This window comes from Neopelma chrysocephalum, unplaced genomic scaffold (assembly GCF_003984885.1).
Source record: "Neopelma chrysocephalum unplaced genomic scaffold, ASM398488v2 Primary Assembly neopelma1_67, whole genome shotgun sequence".
Taxonomy (NCBI): domain Eukaryota; kingdom Metazoa; phylum Chordata; class Aves; order Passeriformes; family Pipridae; genus Neopelma; species Neopelma chrysocephalum.
In genome coordinates, this window is record NW_020897726.1 from 3,582,907 (window position 1) to 3,603,926 (window position 21,020).

A 21,020-nucleotide genomic window follows, 5' to 3' on the forward strand; every position below is an offset into this window, starting at 1 on the left:
TTTTTATTTAGATTTTTAAAGACTTTCATTACTGCTTTTTATTTGGTTAGGCAGCTTTGTGGATTAGTAACAGGATTTTTCAAAATCATTGGGTTTTGAAAAAAATCATGGGTTGTGTCTTGTGTCTGTGGCACGCATGCTGCTTATTTTTATGTGGAACACCGAAAAAATGCTGTATTCACAAAAACAAAAAAAAACCCTAACCAAACCAAAACTCAGCTTTAGAATTATGTATTTCAGTCTCCTGAAAGATTTTGTGAAAATTCAGTGCCTTAATATACACTATATATTTGTACATGAAACAAATATGTTTGATTTACAGTTTTCTGAGAATCGTAGCTGGTTAGTGGCTTAGTCCTCTACAATGTGGCATTTAATTTTTTGAAAAATTCCATTTCCAAATGTTATGAAATCAATTTTGGCTGGAATTAAAATAGCTTTTTTTTTCCCCCTAGAAATCAGTGATCGGAGCAGCAAAACTTGCTTGTTTTCTACTGTGATTTTTATCGTGGATCAATGACTCTCTGTCAGCTTAAGGCCATTAACTCTCACTTAGGTAACAGACTTGGGACAAGGAGTTAGTGCGTGCCAGTTTTTTTGGGTGATACTGCCTTGGACAGGACCTAGGCCTTGCACAAGGGGGACATGAGTCCGGTAGTTATTTGCATTTGAATGACTTCTTAAAGGGGGAAGGGTGGTATCTGCTTTCCAATTGCTATCCAGCATTATTTCTACATCATTCTGCAAACAAAACCCTCTTGCATTCCACATGTGGGGCTCAGGACAGTACCGTGAACCCCTTTGAAGAGGTGGAGCTTTAGCTTTGGTGGATTCCTTGTGCTCGAGGTTCTAGTTGGTTTTGCAGCTGTGTCAGGGTCGGTGAGGAGGAGTAGGGGGAGAGGGTCAAGGGAAGCAGCCCTGTTTCCCAGTCCTTGTCCAGCTGCTGTCGTGGCAGCGCACACACTGCAGCTGTAACAAGAGTCTCAGCAAGTCTGCAAAGGTTGAGCTTCCTGCTGTCACTCGTCTCGTGTGACACAATGAAGGCACTAGAGCTGAGGAGAAGGTGACTGGCATGGGAGCTGTAGAATGTTTACTTAAAAATTATTTTTCTCCTGGATTGTTGGACCTATCTCACAAGAACAATATAAAGCTACAGCCACAGAACAAAGATGAAGTTAGCAAAATACTGGTTTTGTTAATCTTGCCAGTTTGTCAATGTTCAGACTAGGCTTTAATAAATACGACCTTGAAGTTGCTCTCTTTCTTTCTGCTGCTTTGTGCTAACAGTGAGGATGGAAGGAGTACCTGTCACTCCTCCCAAGGTAGCCTGGACTCTGATTCCTGTCCAGCTACCTCTTTTTGTCTGGACTGCTCTCCAATTCTGTGCCCATTTATAGATTCCAGGGCATTCCTTTGTCCTCATCTCTCTGTGTGACCAAGACATTTTCCCACCACATGGATCTGGTGGAGGAGCTGCTTTTGCAGCTATCCTCTCCCATTTGCCCTGACCTAAAAAGCAGTGAAACTAAACGGCCTTGTTTGGAAGACTGTTATGCCAAGCTACGGGCTCCTTGCTCAGGCAGGTTCTTCTGTTAGAGGCAGCTGGGTGGAGCATTAGCAGCTTGCAGGTTACCGTCATTTGTCTTGTGAGGTGACCTAAATCAACTGAGTGATCCACCTATCTGGGACAAACACCCACAGAGTTCCTTCCTTCTGCAGCATCTTTTGATGCCCTCATTCCAGCATAGATTACAAATACTTCTCCTATGATCATGTTCATTGCTTTATTCATCCCACACATTAACCAGAATCTTTATGTATTCTTGTGTTTAGTTGGTTGACTTGGGGCAGGGAGGGGGGTTGGAAATTAGACAGCATCCGAGTGTATTTAAAGCAGAAGTAATCTCCTGGGGATGTAAAAGAGAATTGTGGGAATATATTGTAGGAGTTCCTAAATGTCAGCTCAGCTGTTCTCACTTCTGCTGTGTCCTCACTCTAAAGTGATTAGCTCAGGACTTTTCTGACATAAATACTTAAGTTTCTACCTCTGCATCTAGCTGCAGAGGTGAGTATGGATTCAAAAGATGTGTCAGCATGAATACAGGGATGTGTCTGCTGACCGTCAGGTTATCTGGGCCTGAGTCAGAGTCCAGAAGCCAGGGCAGGACTGAAGCTAAGTCCTACCCTCAGCTGGTTCTTGGTCATGTTAGGGACTTTTGAGAAAAAAAGCTGATGCAGTTTTGGATGTTTCCAGGATTAAGGGGTAAAAAAGTCTTGCCTGCTCTTGCAATCTCTTACTCTTTCCTGCTTTTAGCACATGTGATCAAAGAAATAACGAACCCTTTTTTTTTCTTCCCCTAGTGAAGGTTGTGTGTTTCTTCCAGCAATGCCAAGGGACTTTGGCTCACCCAGCTAAGCAGGACATTCAAAACTGACCCTAGGTTTGTAGGCAGTGTGATTTTATTGTCCTTCCCGTTCCTATTGTTTCAACAGGTTCCCACAGCCAGCGTCACCATAGAAGGAGCTTCTGCCCTCAACCGTGTCCGCTGGGCCCAGGCTGGGAAGGAGGTAGCAGTTGGTGATTCAGAAGGCCGCATATGGATCTATGATGTTGGAGAGGTATTATTGTTTGGGGGGGTTTTGTGGGTTTGGTTTGGTTTTTTGTTTGTTTGTTTGGGTTTGGTTTGGTTTGTTTGTTAAGTTCATCCTGGGGATTGAAACATCCAAGTTTGAGAAAGAATAAGCCAGATTTCTTTCAGTGGAATCCCCACTGAATTTGGGTTGCCAACGTGTGTTAGTCATAAAGTTACCTTGTAAAAGAGTTAACTCATTAAAGTCTCATGAGAGAAGTCTCTTTTGAAAGTTTTCACTGTTTTTAAAACTGTTTTTTTAATGGTTCTATGGGTACAGTTGGACAAACTTAAAAGAACATAAAGAGAAAAATCAAGGTGCAAAAAGAGACTGTGCTGTTCTGAAGTTGGTCCTGAAGGATTCACCTTTCCAGTATCTCTTATTTTATGACTGGCTTAATGCTGTACATTTTTCTCAGCATGACAGGTACAGAATGCATCTGTTCTTTTGATACTGCATAATGCTTCATATGTCTCAATATGTGCAAAAGTACTAACAGGAGGAAATGAGAGGTGTCATTGTAGAGGATGGTAGGTGCATGCGTGATAAAAGAGTATGCAGGTGCTGAGAATAGCAGGATGCATGTTCTATGTCTAAGGCTGCTCTCAATTCACTCTGCTACATCTTATAACAAATACCTAAACTGCAGTGTGTTTGGCAGTGATGAATCTACCTCTTTGTTGATGAATGCTGTATAAAGTGTTCCATTGGCATTACAATCCCTTGGAACAGTTAAGAGTGAATCTCTGAGCAATCAGCTTTTATGTAGAGAATTTGTTTTCCATCATTATCTGTGATAGGATACTGAGATATCCATCTCTACACAGTAGGGAAACATTATAGAATGCATACAGAATTATCTGTAACTCTCATAAAATGATTTTATGGCCCACAGCAAAATTGCTTGTGCATGACTCATGTTTTTGGATTGCATTCACTTGTGCAGGAGTTGCCCTTCCTCACAAATGTTTGCTGAAACTTCTTGCCATATTGTTAGCATAATCTCTAAATTGTCTAAGGTTACTGTGCTCAGATTTCCACTGTGATGCTGGCAAGTCAGGCTGGTTTTATTTATTTTTCATTTTTACATGATTGTTCTGAGAAGGTGTTTTTCTGTCTTTCAAGTGATATGACAGGCTATGGAAATGTCTTTGATGACAGCACAGAGTGATCTTTTCTGGGAGATGGACTGTAGAAATGTCTCTTTTTCATATCATACACCAAATCATTCATAGGATTGTTTACCCCTGCAAACTCACTCAGGAGAAAATAGATGTAGTGTTCTATACAGTAGTAGTAATATTTTAAGGTTTTGGCCTTTCCTCTATGTAATCAGACGTCAGCTTGCAAAATGAGTCACAGTGATACACCCGGATAAAAAAAGACAGGCTTCTATTACTTGAAGAAGAAAAGAGAGTCATTCAACAGTATTTATTTGTGTGAGTCCAGTTCAGTGGTACATAAAGGGCTTTGCTTCACGGATGTTGCATGTCCGGCCCGTGCAGAGCCTCAGTGTCTCCAGCTCAGCTCAGTATGCAGTTATGTAAACCAATGGATGTCCATCCACATGGCTGCTGACAGACCATTGTAAACCCTCCTCCTCTCCTGTAAGGAATGAAGGAGCTCAATAATTTGTTGCCTAGTTCATTCTGGCAGTATCAGTCTCTGCCGTAATTCCTGTATCAAATTCAGAAGAGGTGATCTGGGCTGCAGCAACTTCAGATGCTACTGGGGCTGCTGTATTGTAGTGCCTTTTTCTGATTTGGAAAAGAAGGGTGTTCATCTATTCTCCAGCCCAGCTTTTCTCACTATAAAGCAGAGATATATCTCACTATAGATGCAGAAATACTTTGCAGCTCAAGAGTCTGGAACCGAGGGAGCATGTACAGTGAATAACAGCCTCTTCGGTCATTAACCCTGTGTACCAGTCCATAAAGAGCTCTTTGATGAGTGAATCCATGCTTAGCTGTCCTCAGGCATGACACATGGGGGACTCACAGCGTGCACATGCACTTTTGGAAGTGTCTGGCAGAAAAATGGCAACCTTTAAGGCTCTGCTTTACTTCAGTGTGCAGTCACCAGCCAGTTCCTTGTCTCAGCTGGCTTCCTCCTTTGACTGTCCTTTTTGTATGGGTTTGATTTTGGGATGTGACGGGGTTGGTCTGACAGTTTAAAAGGGGCAGCCCTTCTCCTGCCAGCCACCTCTACCCATATTCCTCGCTGCCCAGTTTTTGTGTAGGCAGCACTGCTTGTTAGCACTCGTGTGGTGGGAGACAGATCAGTAGAGAAGTATTTATTTGTTTGGTTTGTTTTCTTTGGAGTATTTTTCTTCATGAACTGACTCAGTGTGGGAATAGATGAGTGAGCATGTGGCTGGGGTCGAGGGGCTGGGAGCTGGACCGTACAGCACCTGGCAGGACCTAACTTTTGTATTTGACCTAGAAGTGTTGCAAATCCTGACACTAAGCTGTGACAGTTGACCTTTCAGCAATAACGCTCTTCCCATCTCCTACAACATCAGCTTCTGAAAAGGCCTCATCACTGGAAGAACTCATCCCTGCCTGACTGATAACTCAGTAGCATCCACTTGTTTGAAGGTGCATCTCTCTGATTTGGGAAGATGGGTGTGATTACTTGCATTAGAAAGTCAGCAGGCCACTTTACAAAGACCCTAAATACACTCACCAAAACCATTCATGCTCCACTTATACTGCACCCTTTTTAAAACCTTTCTTTTCCTGTGACTGTTCCAAATACCGTGTTAGATTAGCTGTAAATTCATAAAACATTGCTTCCATGAGAAAAAAATGTGATTATATTTGTATTTTAATAAAGCACAGTGTCTTTGAATTTCACAACACCAGATAAACAGTTTTTCTTACCTGTTTAAACAGACAGCATTGACTCCGTGAATTTTCATTAAACCAGAAAACATCAGGTTATCAAATCATTAAGGAAAAGAAATAACTGGTAGGAATTTTTACTTTGGTAGATTCATCATGGTTTTAAGGAACTATCCTAGAGAGCAGTAAAGTTTACTGCTGCTATTAACCCATACGGTGTAAAGAGAAAACATATGACCTAAGTGAAAAACATAGGACACGAGGGCTAACCTTGCATCCTTTGTGAAGGCAAGGAGTGTGAGATCTGGGATGTTTTTGCTTATGTAAGAATTTACGGTTTGGCCCTTGTTGATATGTTATCCAGTCATGGTTTTTATGACACAGGAAATGTCAGAAACATAAAGAACATGTCAGGGTCCATGACCAGGGAGTTAAAAATAATGGTGACATTTGCAGTTAGGCTATACAATGTTATCTCCTTAGAGTATGTAGTTTTAGTTGTTTGATTTCAGCATCGCATCTGAAAATAACTGAACACATTTATTTTCACAGTGAGGGGTCTATTTTCTCCTCTATGTGTGTGCTTTATGCCCATTAGCATTAATGGGAGTTACACACACACTTCCAAGGGAGAGGAGACTTAAATAGTCCATATAGATGTGCTCTTGTGGATCAGTAAGCACTGACTTTAAGAATGTAAATTATAAAATGAAATAAAAACCAAAACACACAAAAATCTGATTGTTTCAATGTGATGGGATCTTAAACCTATATAACTTAACCAGAATTTATAACCAGTCATTGTAAGTACATTTTACTTTCGGTAAGATCTAAATATTAAAACTTTTGCTGGCCTAGTAGCTGGGATATTATTATTGTGATAGTTTGTATAATATATTTTAGCTTCTGTGGTCTTACAGCTTATTTACTGGGCAGCAAGATTTCTGTATGGTGGAAGTTGATTTTAACAGAACATGGACCACTGACTTTAGATTTATTCACATGTCCAGATGATTGATAGTTAGACCTAACTGCATGTCTGTTTTGTAGATATATTTTCTAGAAAGCTTGCTCCTATTGTGCACGCTTCAGTGATGTTACACAGTGGATGCTGTCATAAATAATCTCTAACAACCATGTTTGTTGCTTACCTGGCTTATTGAGAATGCTCTTTGCACCTTTGGTTGTGAAAGAAGCAGCTTCTCATCTGCCTTCCATTATTTCTCTTTTCTTTTTTTTCCCCATTTATCTCTTCCAGGTCACATTCTGCTTGCACTGTGAGTATATAGATAGAAACTGTGAATCAATGACTTACTATTTGATTGTAATGAAATACAAAGTAAGTTTGTAGCACAGGACTGCAGAGTTTGAAACTGGAATCATGAGTAGCTTAATGCAGTACATTATTTTGTTAAACTAGTTACAGGGCAACCTGTTGCATCTGTTTAGCGGCCTTTCAGACCATTGGTTCTAGTCATGCTTTTCAAAGGTAGCTATTGTGACAGGTGGAACTGGAGAAAAGTGAGAAAAGTAAGAAAACATCCTTCTCTAGACTCTCCAGGAAGGTTGGCTTTGCCAAAGAAGGCAGTTACCTGGGATTCTTGGTTCACTTATTCCCTCTGTCATCATTTCCTTACAGTGAAATCTGAATCATATGGATGCTTATGTGATTTTGGTAGGTTTCAGGGCTACTATCGACTTAAGCCTTTTTAGTGCTGCTATGTTAGGTTGTTTGTGTACTTCCCTATTTGCTCCTTGATAGGTGTTAATCCTGTATCTCATTTTCGAGTATATGACCAGTGAGGGAGGAGCTGAAAACTGCCTGAAGTATGTGGGTGAAGTGGTATAGTAAGGAATATCCCGCTGGTGCCTATAAAATAATTTCCTTTAATTTCAGCAGCCTTTAGCAGCTGCTCTGAGATCTTTTGGGTTCTAGACAGAAATAAGTGTATATTTGTGACCAACTCTCACATTTCAGCATGGTTATTGAGTCACTTGTTTTTCTGTCTAGAGTGGGAAGGATTCGTACTTTGTACTTCTGTCTTGTGATCCCTGTGTTTCACTATAGATGTCATATGGAAAACATATTCAGCATCTCTTTCATGCAGTTAAAAACTGCTGTATGCCCAGAGAGAGAAATATGAAGCTAGGTTTTGTGTCATAGTCATTCAGGTAGATTTTCCAGTAGGTTTGCTCTTGCCATCATAAAGCTTCTGTAGAGCTTATATTGAGTTGGGAAATGTTTTTGCCACAAAAGCAGAGTTGAGACTCACCATAAAATGTTTTATTTTAAAATCTCTGTTGAGTTACAAGTATTCTTGGAACACAGATAAATGGCTCATGCACATATTGTGAAGGCAAATTTGAGCAATAATAAAGGGTTGTGCTTACAACCAAGTTTTATTCAAAAGTGTTCAAAGATTAAGTAAGACATGGTAGTTACAACAACATGCACAATCCAGGCATAAAGGATAATTAAATAGATTGTGTGGCACTGTGAATTTCACCATTGATATTTTGCTAGGGAGGTTGGAATGCTGGCCTCAGAGAATTTTAAAAGCATATTTTAACAAGGCAGAATCTCTTACGAGTTTTTGGAAAATGTAAAGAGCTAAGGTTTTGATTTGCTTCCCTTCTACCCCCAGTTTTATAATATTCAGTCTTGAAAGACTTTTAAAACTGGAAGCATTTAGAGATGACCAAAAAAAAAATACTAGGAACTTCAGCTTTTTACTTGAATAATATCTGAACTATTGAGAAGAACAAGCTCCTCATCCCTCATCATTTGAATTTTGACTGATATAGTAAGTATTCACAAAGGGATTTTTTGAAGTAGGTTAAAAAAGAACTCCCTAATGAAAAAAATGCACTAGTTTGAAATCAGTCAATTTAATTACTGTGTTTTATGAAGGCCATTACCCGTTGCTGATTACTAGGGTGATAAAATCTTTAAGCTTTGGTAGCCTCCATAGGGGGTGAGCCGATCTAAGTAGAGCAAAGTCCAGTCATTATCACCCTAAATACTTGTGTTTCTCATTACAATATTCATTACTTTAGGTTACTGTGAACGCTTTGAGGTCTTTTTGTAAGCACTGGTTTATTCTCCTGTAGAAAAACAATATTGTTATGTTGGTAAGCTAAAACCAAGCATTTATATACTTTTACAGTTTAAAATGGAACTTGGCTATATCCATACATAACAATGTATAGATTTATACTTGTGAGTATCCCTATACATGCATATTGATAGTGGAGTGCTTGTCAGTGAGGTCATACTAGGCTGATAAGAAATGGAAAAGGATATGAGTTACCTTGTTCTTTCAGTGTGTTTTGATACTTAAAGAAGCTGTAATGGAGGCTTGTGTTCTTAATAACAGTCTTTATTAGGGAAGGGAAAACCGAGCCATGGCCTAATTAATCTGAGTTACCTAAGGCTGGATGCTGAAGATTGGAGCTCTTTATCTCCAGTGCCAGCCTACGGCCTTTTGCTTCCCTTTCCCTGCCACCTCTTGCACATCATGTGGAATCACTGGCTCTCTGCCCTTCTCAGTCTCCCTCATCGTGGCCTTCAGACTTACAAAGCAGCTTCATAAAACAGATGTTATTTAAAAGATGATGCAAAATCACTTACTCTTTTGTTTAAAAATGTATATTTTTTTAAAAAAGAACACTTGAAATATATCAGGGAGAGGTGTGGATCTGGGGTACTGGGAGAAAAGAGTAGCCTGTAAGAAGAGGCAGAAGAACTTGGGTGTGACTAAGCCAGGGAAGTCTGAACCTGGTGGCAATATAGATGTTTCTTGTCCTTGCAGAGATAGGAGTGCTTGGGGCCAGAGAGGGAGAAGTAGTGAAGCTGAGGACACGCTGCCAACAGTGCATGTGGCTGCAAGCTGGCCATGTATTCAAGTCAAAAATTAGAATAATATTTTTAACTATCAGAAGGCTGAAGTTTCAGAGCGGGTAGAGGCAGTAGGACCTCTTGAAGTGGAGCCTGTCAACAGGATTTAGTGATGTGCTTGTGTATGATACTGCAGTGGGTCACACCTGCTGTACAGGGTCACTCTCCTGCCTATGCCCTGATGTATGCTTGCTCTTGGTAACAACACAGTTCCTTCTGTTTCTCTCTCTAGAAAAGTGAACATGAAATTCCACTTTCATTCTACTATCTGAATATTACTTAATAAAATTAAAGGAGGAAGTACCAGATTTTTAATGAAAATATCCTTTTTCTCATTCATTGACTAGACAGTGAAAGTAAACGGTCATTAGTGAAAACAGACAGAAAAGGGTGGGGGATTAAAGAGTAATACTGAAAATTCAGTTGATTCTTTATTCTTAGCTTCCAGTTGCTTATGATAAAATATTTCAGTAATTCTCCAGAGTGAGCTTACTTGTTCCCTGGAGAATTTCACAGGGTAAAAAGACATGAGTTTCCAATATGATACAAATATCTTTTAAAATAATTCTTCAACTCCCCATCATATGAAATAAAAGACTTAAGAAACCCAGTCAACCAACCAACAAAAATCTGGCCCTAGTCCTTTTTATTTATTTGCACACTATTTTAAATCTGACTTATGTTTCCTTTTCCTTTGCAAAGGCCCAGATCCTCCCCCTGCAGAGAGGATCAGAGAGAACAAGCCACATGTGACAGGAGTTAATCATGTAGCTTAATGCACTATTAGAAGGCACTCAGATAACAAAGTGATGAGAGTGGCAGAAGAGAAGCTGTAAGAGATCATTCCCTTTCTGCACAGTAAAGCCTGCAGAAGGGGGAGATGGGAGAGCTGTACGGTATTTTCCTGCTGAACTGGGAAGCACTCACTGTAAAGGGCAAGACAGAAGGGGTAAAGGGAGACCCAGATTGGACATACCACTCTGTCCACATCGGCACTACTGGTGGCTTCAGTACTGTCTCCTCAGTTACTGCTTCTCCTGAAAACTTGTCAAGAGGCTTAGTGGAAAAGATAATCTGTGTCCAGGCTTTCTGTGGTCGTTGTATCTGAGGCAGTGGAACCTGAATGAGTGCTGGTCTGCCCTGTCCTGACCCTGTATCCTGGAACACTGGGGGGGATACAGCTGTAGTCAATGCATGTTAATAGTGTCACAGAGTATGTATTTTAGAGATCTAGTTATTCTGTTGGGTGACATTTTCTCTGAAAAATACAAAATTTAGTTTAAGCTCAGTTTGTGTGCAGCAATTTGCAAATTTCATTGGAATTCGTGAGTTATCACTGTGGTGTTAAAACACGTCAGGAGCAAGAGCTGCTTTGTATAATTAATTTTCTTCATGGTGCTTTTGTGGTTTCAACCTGTCACATCCAGTAGCAGTTTTCATTTTGAGAATCCTTAACTACGTTTTCAATCTTTATGGTTTGCAAAATGGTCTGTATTTTGAACATGAAAAAATACTTAATTTGTGACTTGGAAAGTAAGAGTAAAACCTAAATACCAGCTGAGGATAACTCTGGGCCTTAATGCATCCTATTTTGCAGCTACAATTCTATATTCATTTAAATGTGAAATGTATACTCCAGTGCCTAGAGTGATGGAAGAATCTATATCTGAAATGAAGAAAAAAAAGGAAAAAGAACATAACAAAACCCCCTGCTATTTCATGGATGAGCTTTTGCAGATAATAGGATGTATTCAAAATCTCAGAGAAAACAGCAACTCTCCTGCAAACTTAAAATCTTTGAGCAGTTCATAAGCTACTTATGGTGAGAGTCCATTTGCCAACTGAGAGTCAGAAAGCTCTGGCAAAAGTCCTTTACAGTTCCTACTCTGCCAGATTTCCGGGCATGAATCGTGGCATGGACACGGCCAGCTTGGTTTAAATAGAAAGCAAGCTGAGCTGAAGATGCCTTATTCCCTTCCCTGAGGCAATAGTCCTTCACTCAGCTGAACTTCCAGGGAGGCACCTTTGCCAGTGCAGCTACCCCATGGACTGAAGCTCTGGTGGTATTTCCAGTGAAACTCATGGGCTCGTTCTTCCAGTCAATGTAGTTATCAGTAAAAAATTGTAGATATTGGAAAGAACAATATGTTATGGGCTCCTTCTAGTTTTGATTCATTTGGTATTTTTAGGCTTTCCTGTGCCGCGATGACAACTGATAACATAATTTGGTAGAGGAGGAATTCTGATCCCTTAGTTCCAAATGTTAAATATCCTGACAGTCATGTAAAAAATTCTTGGAGTTTTCAATGGCCTTGAGAAATGATAATCAGAGCAGGACTGAGATCCCTATGGGAGATGAATGGCAGGCAGCATGACTCAATGTTTTTCTCAATCCACCTGTAAATTGATGTCATTACAGAAGAAGTGGAATGGTAGGAACTACAAGAACTTTGTTTCTTAGGGCACCAGCTCTGTTGAATCAAACCTGTTAGCTTTCCTGAAACATGGCAGATGTTCTTTCTGCTCCTGTGGCTGATTAATTATATTAAATCTCTTCTGTTTCCAAGGACTTATAGGCCAATACTCTCCGCCATTGAAAGTATTACTTGAGGAGACTCATAAGAGAGGCTCCTCCCAACATGACTAAGTGAAAGCACTTCAGTGGGCTTAAGAACAAGCTATAAGCTTATAGTCAGTGTTACTTTTTAAAAAATAAGAGGTGATTTAAGGAAATAAAATTATTTAAATTTCAATTTTCAGTCACCTCTTTCAGGGTGACTGGTGATTACTCAATATTTTATCCTCTGTAGTCTATATCAAGTGCAGCATTGTGATACATTAGTTGAGGAAGGCATAATCTGTTTGATAGCTTGTACATCAGCATGAGCCAACTCTGGTAATAAAGGTGGAACTGTAGCATTGTCTACAATTAAAGATACTTTTCACTTCCTTGTTTTCTTTTCCATATACCCTATCAAGTTGTAATCCTTCAGGGTGGAGTTTTTCATAATTGGTGTTTGCTTCTAGCACAGGTTTTGTTGTTTCTTCCTTCTTTTTTTTAAGATTAAAGACAGTGTCATAAGGCAAAATGAGTAACATGCTCAAACTGAGGGAGTTAGCTTTAACTCTGACATTTCCTATCTTTGAAGTGTTACAGTCTGCAGTCTTAATGTTCTGTTAACATGCATTTATGTGTCATGTATGTATAATTTACGGGCTATATTTTACTCTGTTCTCATGTTAGACTGGCATCAAGATGACTGATGCAGACAAAGAGTACTAAGTTTTCAAAAGAATTAATGGGCATTCAAATGCTTCAGTTCCTATGTAGGCCCTTTATACAGTGTATCTTTGCACATTACATATAAATTATTAAAATAACACCATTGTTAGCTTGGTATTCAAAACATAATTTGCCATTAACTGTGTAACAATTCAGCAGCTACTGTTCTTAGAAGAAAAAAGGCAAAGTCTGCTGAAAGCTGATTCAGTTTTTGTTTGAGATTGTTGGGGTTTTTTGATAGAAGCTAATATTTTGTCTTCTTTTTACTAAGGCAACACTAGTTAAGTCAGACCCTGCTGGTGAATTGCAAAGAAATAAATCACAACAGACATTAATCTAGATGAGGGCTAAGTAATTAACTTCATAGAAGGGTAGTGTATACTGTGTCTGTGACACTAGACTGACTGCTGTGCATAAAATAAATGCAGTATTTAGGCTGCCTATGGTATTCCACCCCTTCAATTAAGTAAACAAATATATATAGAGCTGCTCTGGAGTGTATCCTTTGTGGTCTAAACACTGTATCTTATTAAAATCATCTGCATGCAGTATGTGGGGTTTGAGTTCCTGCCAGTGGTTTCATCCATTGTTAACAGTGATGTTCAGCTCTCCCAAGAGTTAAATACAGTGGTACTAGAGTTATGTGAAAAGGGTGCTCTTGGTTACTTCGGTGGCCATTTCGCTGCATATTACCTCCCACTTTGTTTCCATCCATGTGTGTGGCACAGGGTGTTGCCTGGAAAAATATAGACTTTTTCAGGAAAAAAATTATCCATATAGGTTGAGAAAAATATCAAAGGCGGTCTGTAATTGATTCAGGGGGGCAAGAGCAGGGCCAGAATAGGTGCATGCCTGCCTGCTCTATGTGTGTATCAAGATATTTACATTTGCATATCTGTTTTCAACTCAACAATTGTGATAAAGCATCTGTTGAACTCCAGAAGATAGGATCAGTTCTTAAAGTGGAACTGTAATTGTTTGTTATTGTTTGTATTACAATCCTCATTCTGCAAGTGCTGTCTTTTACACAGAAAACGAGACCAATTGCCTGTTCTACTTTTAGAAATCATCAAGTTCAAGTAGTTGTATTTTGTCATCATGAAAAACATTTTTACCTACAATGTCATAACTGCATTCAGATGTTAATCTATTGCTCAAAGTATTTGCAGCAGATTTCTTTTCAGTACAGCATTTAATTTTAGAGGGTGATATGGACAATATAGGGTGACAAAAATTTTGCTCAGAGAATATATAGCTAACATTACATTTGCCTGAAGCTATGTTTATTTGACGATGCTATTAAATTGAAAGAATATTAAAATGGTGATAAACCACATACAAAAATAACTTAGTGTGAAGTCTGAGATTTTAGTCATTAGTTTACCAAACTTGGTGTTGTCCACAAACTCAGATTAATCTGAATATTTACTAAGCTTTAATTAGCTCTCTCAAAGAGAGTTTAACTTGCCCTTCTAAAAAGTTCTAATGTTCTAAACTATTCTGTTGCTATTATTTTTCATGTAGTTATATTTAGTATTTATTTATATTTTTATTAGTTTTTATTTTCCCTGCTGAATTTTCTGATAAATATGGCTGTGTGGAAGTGAAGACAAGTAAACAGAATTGTCTAAAATAAGGTCAGCTTTTGCCTCCAAACAGCAACAAACCCAAATGCAACTGATGAAAGATGCGTGTTAATGGGAAAGTTTCTGATCTCTGGGAGCACAGTGATTAGCTATAGAAACTCATCAATTTAGATCTGAATGAGGTTTTTTCTTAACACAAAAATAAGAAAGCATTGTACTTCCATGAAGTGTGTTTGAATGGGTCGCAGATTTTTGAATTGGGGACCACTGTCACCCTTAGAGTGTATCTTGGACCACCATGCAGGCTTGTCTGCGAACTTCTAATTGAAAACAGTGTGCAGCAATCGGGTTGTGCAGGCCACTGCAGACCACATACTTTGGTAGATCATTCCGAGTCGTGGCGTAACAGTTCATTTTCAGATTCTCCATTTACACCTGTGTCCATGGCATGTGTTAGAAGTGATTACAGGCCGTTCTGGTTGGAAAAATTCGCCACTTTGGAACGACCCCTCAGTCAGTGACAATGCTGAGGAGGTTCTTCCCATGGCTATTTTTGCTTTGAGGCTTCTGAACTCCAGGTGAAGACAAAAAAAAAAGTGACTATTAAGCTGGTGATTGGGATTGCACAATTATTTCACCAGTGATCAGCGCTGCAGGTTATGACCCAGTGTCTCAGTGACAGGTAAATTAGTCCATGAGATACAGTCATTAAAAGGAATGTAACAGGTTCAACATGGATGACTGTGCTCCCTTTGAGCCTATTGGACAGTAGTTTCTCCAAAGTGGAGGCTGCTGCTGCTGAAATTGCATTTTTTAGTTCTTCTCAGGAGAGTCCCCAGCCCTCAGAAGAGAACTGTGATGGACAAGAGCATGGGCGGATGAAGGCAGGAAGAGTTTGTCCACACCCATCCCAAAGATTTACAGGCTCCAGGGAAGGCAAGGAGCCAGGAATAAAGTGAAATATCCTCAATGAATAATTCATTTGTTGGAAAGTGGTTTTTCAGGGAAACTGAAGCCATACAGAGATTTGGACAAATTCAGCTGAAACACTCTCAGCCATAAAAGAGATGGATAGGAGGGGAATATACAAAAATCTTGAAATATGTTGTAATATTTTGTTTCAGCCATCTGGATAGATTCCTTTAAAAGGCACATTCAAAGCCTTGGGGTTTTGTCTCAAAATAATTAATTTTTCTTTATTTTTTCTTCTCTTTTTTTTTTTAATATACATAACTTAAAAGAACAAATGTACTAGAAGGTGCTAAATGATCTGAAAAAGAAATTGATGCTGATTTGTGTCCTCAGGAACTGTTATTTTGTTCCTTTTATGCTTGCATGGGGAGCCCAGGACTAGCTGACACAGCGGCCAGCATCGAGATTTGTCTCCTTTTCCTGAGTTCTAGTGTAGTTCAGTGAAGCTGCTAATAGCACAGTTTCTGGGAAAACACAGGAAATATAGCTTGTGTTTGTAAAATCTCTGGTGTATGGATTGGAAGGTTTGCACATCTCGGTAAGAAGATGGCGGAGGCTGGTTTTGGTGAAGTTCACATTCACACTGCTACCTGCGGCCAGGTGGCCTGGCGAGCCTCAGGGGAGAGAGTGCTCTTGTACTCTCTTGCTAGATGCACATAAACCGTCTCCTTGGTCAGTAGTAGTGTGGAGCAGGACACATGTTGGTGCTTTAGGGCAGGAAAGCTAACAGGTAAATGAAGTGCTTGGCTAGAATGATCTCCCAAGAACAGAGAAGCTTCAGAAGGTTCAAGGGCTCTGTGGTGGCACTGTGGGATACAGTTTCGTTGTGCACTGCGTAAATCATGAGGAATTGTGACACACTGGCAAGGCAAAGACAGGAAGATCCTGGTAGTCATTCCTTTTTGATAATACTGGTTTTCTTCATTAGAATTACTGTCTGATGCAACCTAAATGTACCATGGTGCTTAAGTTAAAGCAGTGTGAGTAATTTAGTCAATTAATTAGGTGGGGGTAGCACTTACCTTCCATTGTGAAGGGATCAAAGGAAAACACTTAATAGCATTTATGTTCTTGTTCTGCTCCATACCTTAGCATCAATTCATTCAAATAAACCTCTGACCCAAATGTTAATGTAAGTTATTATATTAAATTATTCTGCTTTGGTGAACATTTCTACCCTGTATCAATGTCACGACTGCTGGAACTCAACACATGCTGCTTTGCAGTAACTGGAAGTGGACAGAAAAATGGCCACACGAGTGAGGAACACCCAGATAGCTCTAAACTTCTGGCCTTCCTCTATGAAGTATTTCCTCGTTTCTTCCACCAAAAAAACATGTGCAGAGAAGCTGAGAGGGAGATTCCACAGATAGACCCGGGCCTCCAGCACTTGTGGGTGTCAGTGTCCCCAGATGAAGGAACCTGAATGGAAAATTACTAGAAGGGGAGCATTAATACAGAGAAGAATTTGGAGTTTGTGGATACTTTTTATTTGTGGTCTTCTGCTGTTTAAGTGTTGTGGTTCAGTACTGGGGCCTCTGCAGAAAGAAGGGGGCATGGAAAATAAAGGATAATTTTTCCTTTGACTTCATTATTGCCAAGGTTTCCCTCCACATCCCTGAGGAATTTATATTAGAGAGGTTTATTCTACTAACAATCTATTAGCAGGATTGGCCCCTTACTGAAAGCATGATGCAGTGCATAAGATTAAATAAGGTAAAATAAGATTAAGTTGTAAGAAGTTAGATTGTGTGTAGATGCTGAATGTTTTTACCTCTGTGCTAAAGGTATTCACTTTGGTCGTTGATTGCATTGTGAACTGAGCCATTAGAAATGGCCCAGACCTTGCTAACACTGTCAGCTAAGAGTGACACATGTAATACATACATTTCTGGGGAGATTCTTCAAGTTTGAGATACCAAGTTGTTTTAATAGCCTGGACTTTGATTTTATTTGTCTGTGGTCATGCTGTAGAGTAAAGGCAATTAAATTATCTCAATGTCATAAATATATTTAATTTTTTTCTTTAGAATGTCATATCTTCTTCAGCAATTTAATAGAATTTAATACTGTTTAAAAGACAAGGAGAAATGAGGCTTTATTAAATTCAGTAAGTCCTTTGCCTAGGATATTTTTCTACTTTAAAGCTTTTTCTACTTGAAATAAGTGAGACTCATTTCATGTTTCCATTCAAGAGTTTGACAAATGGTAGTGCCGTACACAATCACAAGAAATAAAATCTTTTAGGACACGAGCAGCAGTAACAGGGAGATGGCTATACAGCTGGTTTTGGTTGCATCTCTGATAGAAGGATCCTTGCACTGTCCCTTAATACTGTACAGAAGGTGGTATAGGTCTGTGGCTGTGACTAAATGTGTGCTATGGGTACTTGTGTGCTGGTTCACTGACCTCCGTTCAAGTGTTACATTTTCCTCTGCTGAAGGTTTTCGAAAGAACAGAGCGGTCTTTCAGGTGTAGGCCATACCAGATCCACATCTGTGTGTGCGTGAGCATGAGAGACAGCTGTCTCGAATGATTTACTCCTGTAACTCTGGTCTCTGTCTTCCACTTTTGGCATTTTTCTCCTTTACTTCTCCCAGGAACAAAGAAGGGAAAACCCAGAGACTGCAGTGACGCCTATTAAGGCTTTCTCACGGATTGCATTTCTCAATCCGTAGCCTCAACAAATGCTGAACTGTACTATATTCGGTGTTTCATCAACAGGCAAAAAACCAAACTCTTGCACACCAGCCCTTCATAATGTCGCTGATCACTGTCACTCGGTCACTCATATATACCCAATACATGGGAAGCTTTAATACACATGCTATGTTTTCTCCCAAAATACTGCATGTAGAGCCAAAGCTACAGATAAAATAGTTGAAAAACTGATAATCACCCACGAGATCTGTTTGTCCAATATTGCGTTCCTGTCCATGAGATTAACACTGCACTGCAGCAGTGTATGTGGAGTTTTCACATGCATAATCTTGGGCAAATATACAAGCTTTTTCCCCAGCTGGTCATGTAACAGATCCTTTTCTTAGTCTCCAGTTCTATGTATCCAGTTGAGATGTAAGGAGAGGAAAATAATTTGACTGTATTCCATTACAATGTACCCTAAAGCCTCCTGTGCACCTATGATCTACTAGTGCCAAAAAGATGTAGTTAGTGTGGTACTTTTGGTGGTGTTTGGTCTTTGTAAAGATTTAAGTCAGTTCGGATTGAATAGTGGGTAGTACAAACTGGATTAGCTACAGTCATACTCATTCTTCAGTCTAAAGGTATCCATTTGCTAAGGTGGACAGCAGTTTATGTAAACCCTGTTGTTTCCAAACAGTTACCTTCTTCAGTACCAAGCACTGCGTAATGTCTTGAAACAGTTATTCTTTCATGTTACATTCAGGACATGACTGAAGGGCTTCAAGAGGGCAGTGAAAATGTGCATGGTTCATCTGGATGTTTGTTGCTGTTTTCTGGAATTTGAGTTAATGAAAACAAAGTTTGAGAAAACTGCCTGGTTTGTTTTGGTATTTTGTTTTGTTGGTTTTTTGTTGTTGTTGTTGGGGTTTTTTTTTCCCCTTTTTAATTATCTCAATCCCAGCTTGCATTATCTTCCAGAAATTCAGTATTGAATCCAGCTGGAAGTGACTGCAGTATTATTTTGCCATAGCACTAAAGCATTTTGTCTGGAAGTTCAGCTATTTAGATTACACGTCCCTCTTGATGCTTAATGTTCAAGAGCTCTTCATTAGAAACATCAATGGTATTAAATAGAAATGGATCTAGCATGATGTTATAAAAAAATCAGACCAGTAATGCAGTATCCACTTGGTATAGCATTTCCATTATAATAAATTTCATGTAACTCTGAATTCTTTAACATAGAGGAGGGTAACTAAAATAACACAATATATTTATTTTACTACTAAAAGCTTTAATGAACTTCAGGAAAATAGTTTCAATACAGTGTTGTAAAAGCTCTGTTACCTTGTGCACACTGACCTCAGTCCTGCAAACAATTACACTTGGGCACAGCCCCGCTGACTGCCAATGGCCAGCTCGTCTGTAAAGTGAAACATGCGTGTGTATACTTGTAGAGATCAAGGCCTCGCTCTAGTTTGGAAAATTTGAAATATTTTAACCAAGGGGTAGGTTTTGCAGCAACACTCGAGCAAGAAAGTTTTCCTTAAAATCAGGCAGATAAAGCTTTTTTTCTCTGCCACTGACTAAAAGCTCCTTCTAGCTGGTACTGAATAGGAAACTGCCAGGTGTGCCCTGTGAACTTGGCCACACTTCACGGATAACCGGCCCACGGCGGGTTGGTGAGGCCCATGCCTTGGTCCTTCACCATGCACAGCCACCCTCATTGCGGTAGGAGCTCTCCTCAAAGGAGGTGCCTCAATTTTGGGCCAGAGAGAGAACCAGTTCCCCCTCCAGTCTCTTAATTCCCTGTTGGTTTTTCCCACAGCTGGCTGTTCCACACAATGACGAGTGGACCCGCTTTGCTCGGACCTTGGTGGAAATCCGTGCCAACCGAGCAGACAGCGAAGAGGAAGGGGCAGTGGAGCTGTCGGCCTAGAGGAAGAGGAGCTGCAGCGCCTGCCACCGCCAGAACAGCAGCTTTCACCCGCTGAGTACGCACGCCGGTGTTCAGTGTCAGAGTCAGTCTTGCTGTGGCTTTTGATGCCAGTGTACATGCCAGTATTGCTCAAAGCATTCTATATTAATCACACTGCTTTACACAAGGCTGAAAATATCCAGAGCATTTTCATACTTTATATTTCTGTCTGAAAAGTAAGAAAGAAAAGACAAATCAACCCTTTATGGGTTTAGTTGTTGCCTTTTAACTACTTAGTAGCTGTATTTAATAGCTAGGAACCCCTGGTTAAACTTGTGCTCACATTGCCCTTCTGGCATAGTCCTATTAAATCCATATGAAGCCAGATATGATTATGTGCAGATGTGGTGTGCTTCACTGTATGGGACTGGGCCAAAGACTTTAGATGTGGTGTTTCACATGGTGACTTACATTATGAATGGATGTACTATACGAAAGTTGCTGCTCCTTATTTATTGCGGTGTGCTGCATGGAACATATTTATTTGAAAGCATTAAAATAAACGATCCTAAAGCATGTGCATAATGAGAGAACTGCATTGTCTGTGTGCTGCTGTAGAGGTTACATTAAAGTCCACGTAACAATTACAGTACATCAGTTGTGCTTAAGATATAAGATCTATAAAGGTTGGCTTGAGTGGATGGAATGAGTTTCCTTTCCTTTTTTTTTTAAGATGCCTATTATTTCTAGGCACTTTATCTATATTTCAAATACAGTTGGTCACTGATACTTGTCATGCAAGTTAACACTAACAGTCTGACTAAGGGTTGTGGTTCCTGAGTATGACACTAGTATTTGCCAATAAAATGTATCAGGCCTGTTCTGTTGCAGTGTGGTTAATCTTTCCTTGCCAGCAGTGCTCAGCGTGTTCATTACCAGTCACTGGTGAAGCACTGGGAAAATGTGACTGCCCTGACTCACAGAATGCTCCTGCAGCTGCCATGTAAATAGACACCTTTGGTACAGGACTGGCCAGTAATGGACTTGAGCGCATCAGATCCTGTTACGGATTTTACATGAGCAGGCACTAAGGCGTGTCAGCTTCTAGGCTAATTTTTATTTTTCCTCCATCCTTAGCATGCTCACTTGCACACATGTGCAGAGAAGCACTGTGCTGCCATATGTGCTAAGACAAAAGGAGTAGGAAAGACAAGGCCTCCTCAGACTGTCTTGAGAGACAGGTTGG

The 21,020-nt window shown here is 39.8% G+C and overlaps 1 protein-coding gene across 4 annotated transcripts in view; it reads left to right on the forward strand.

Moving 5' to 3' along the window:
• DYNC1I1 (dynein cytoplasmic 1 intermediate chain 1) overlaps positions 1 to 20,657 on the forward strand; it is a 186,176-nt gene extending 165,519 nt beyond the window's left edge. For 3 of the 4 annotated variants that reach the window (XM_027684762.1, XM_027684763.1, XM_027684765.1), the window contains exons 16-17: positions 2,494 to 2,619; positions 19,685 to 20,657. In XM_027684762.1, the coding sequence (XP_027540563.1) occupies positions 2,494 to 2,619; positions 19,685 to 19,795 (237 nt within the window). In that variant the 3' untranslated portion in view covers positions 19,796 to 20,657. Of the gene's footprint in view, positions 1 to 2,493; positions 2,620 to 6,732; positions 6,752 to 19,684 lie in introns of all 4 variants that reach the window. The other variant, XM_027684764.1, reaches the window with a different exon arrangement.
• The last annotated feature ends 363 nt before the right edge of the window (positions 20,658 to 21,020 follow it).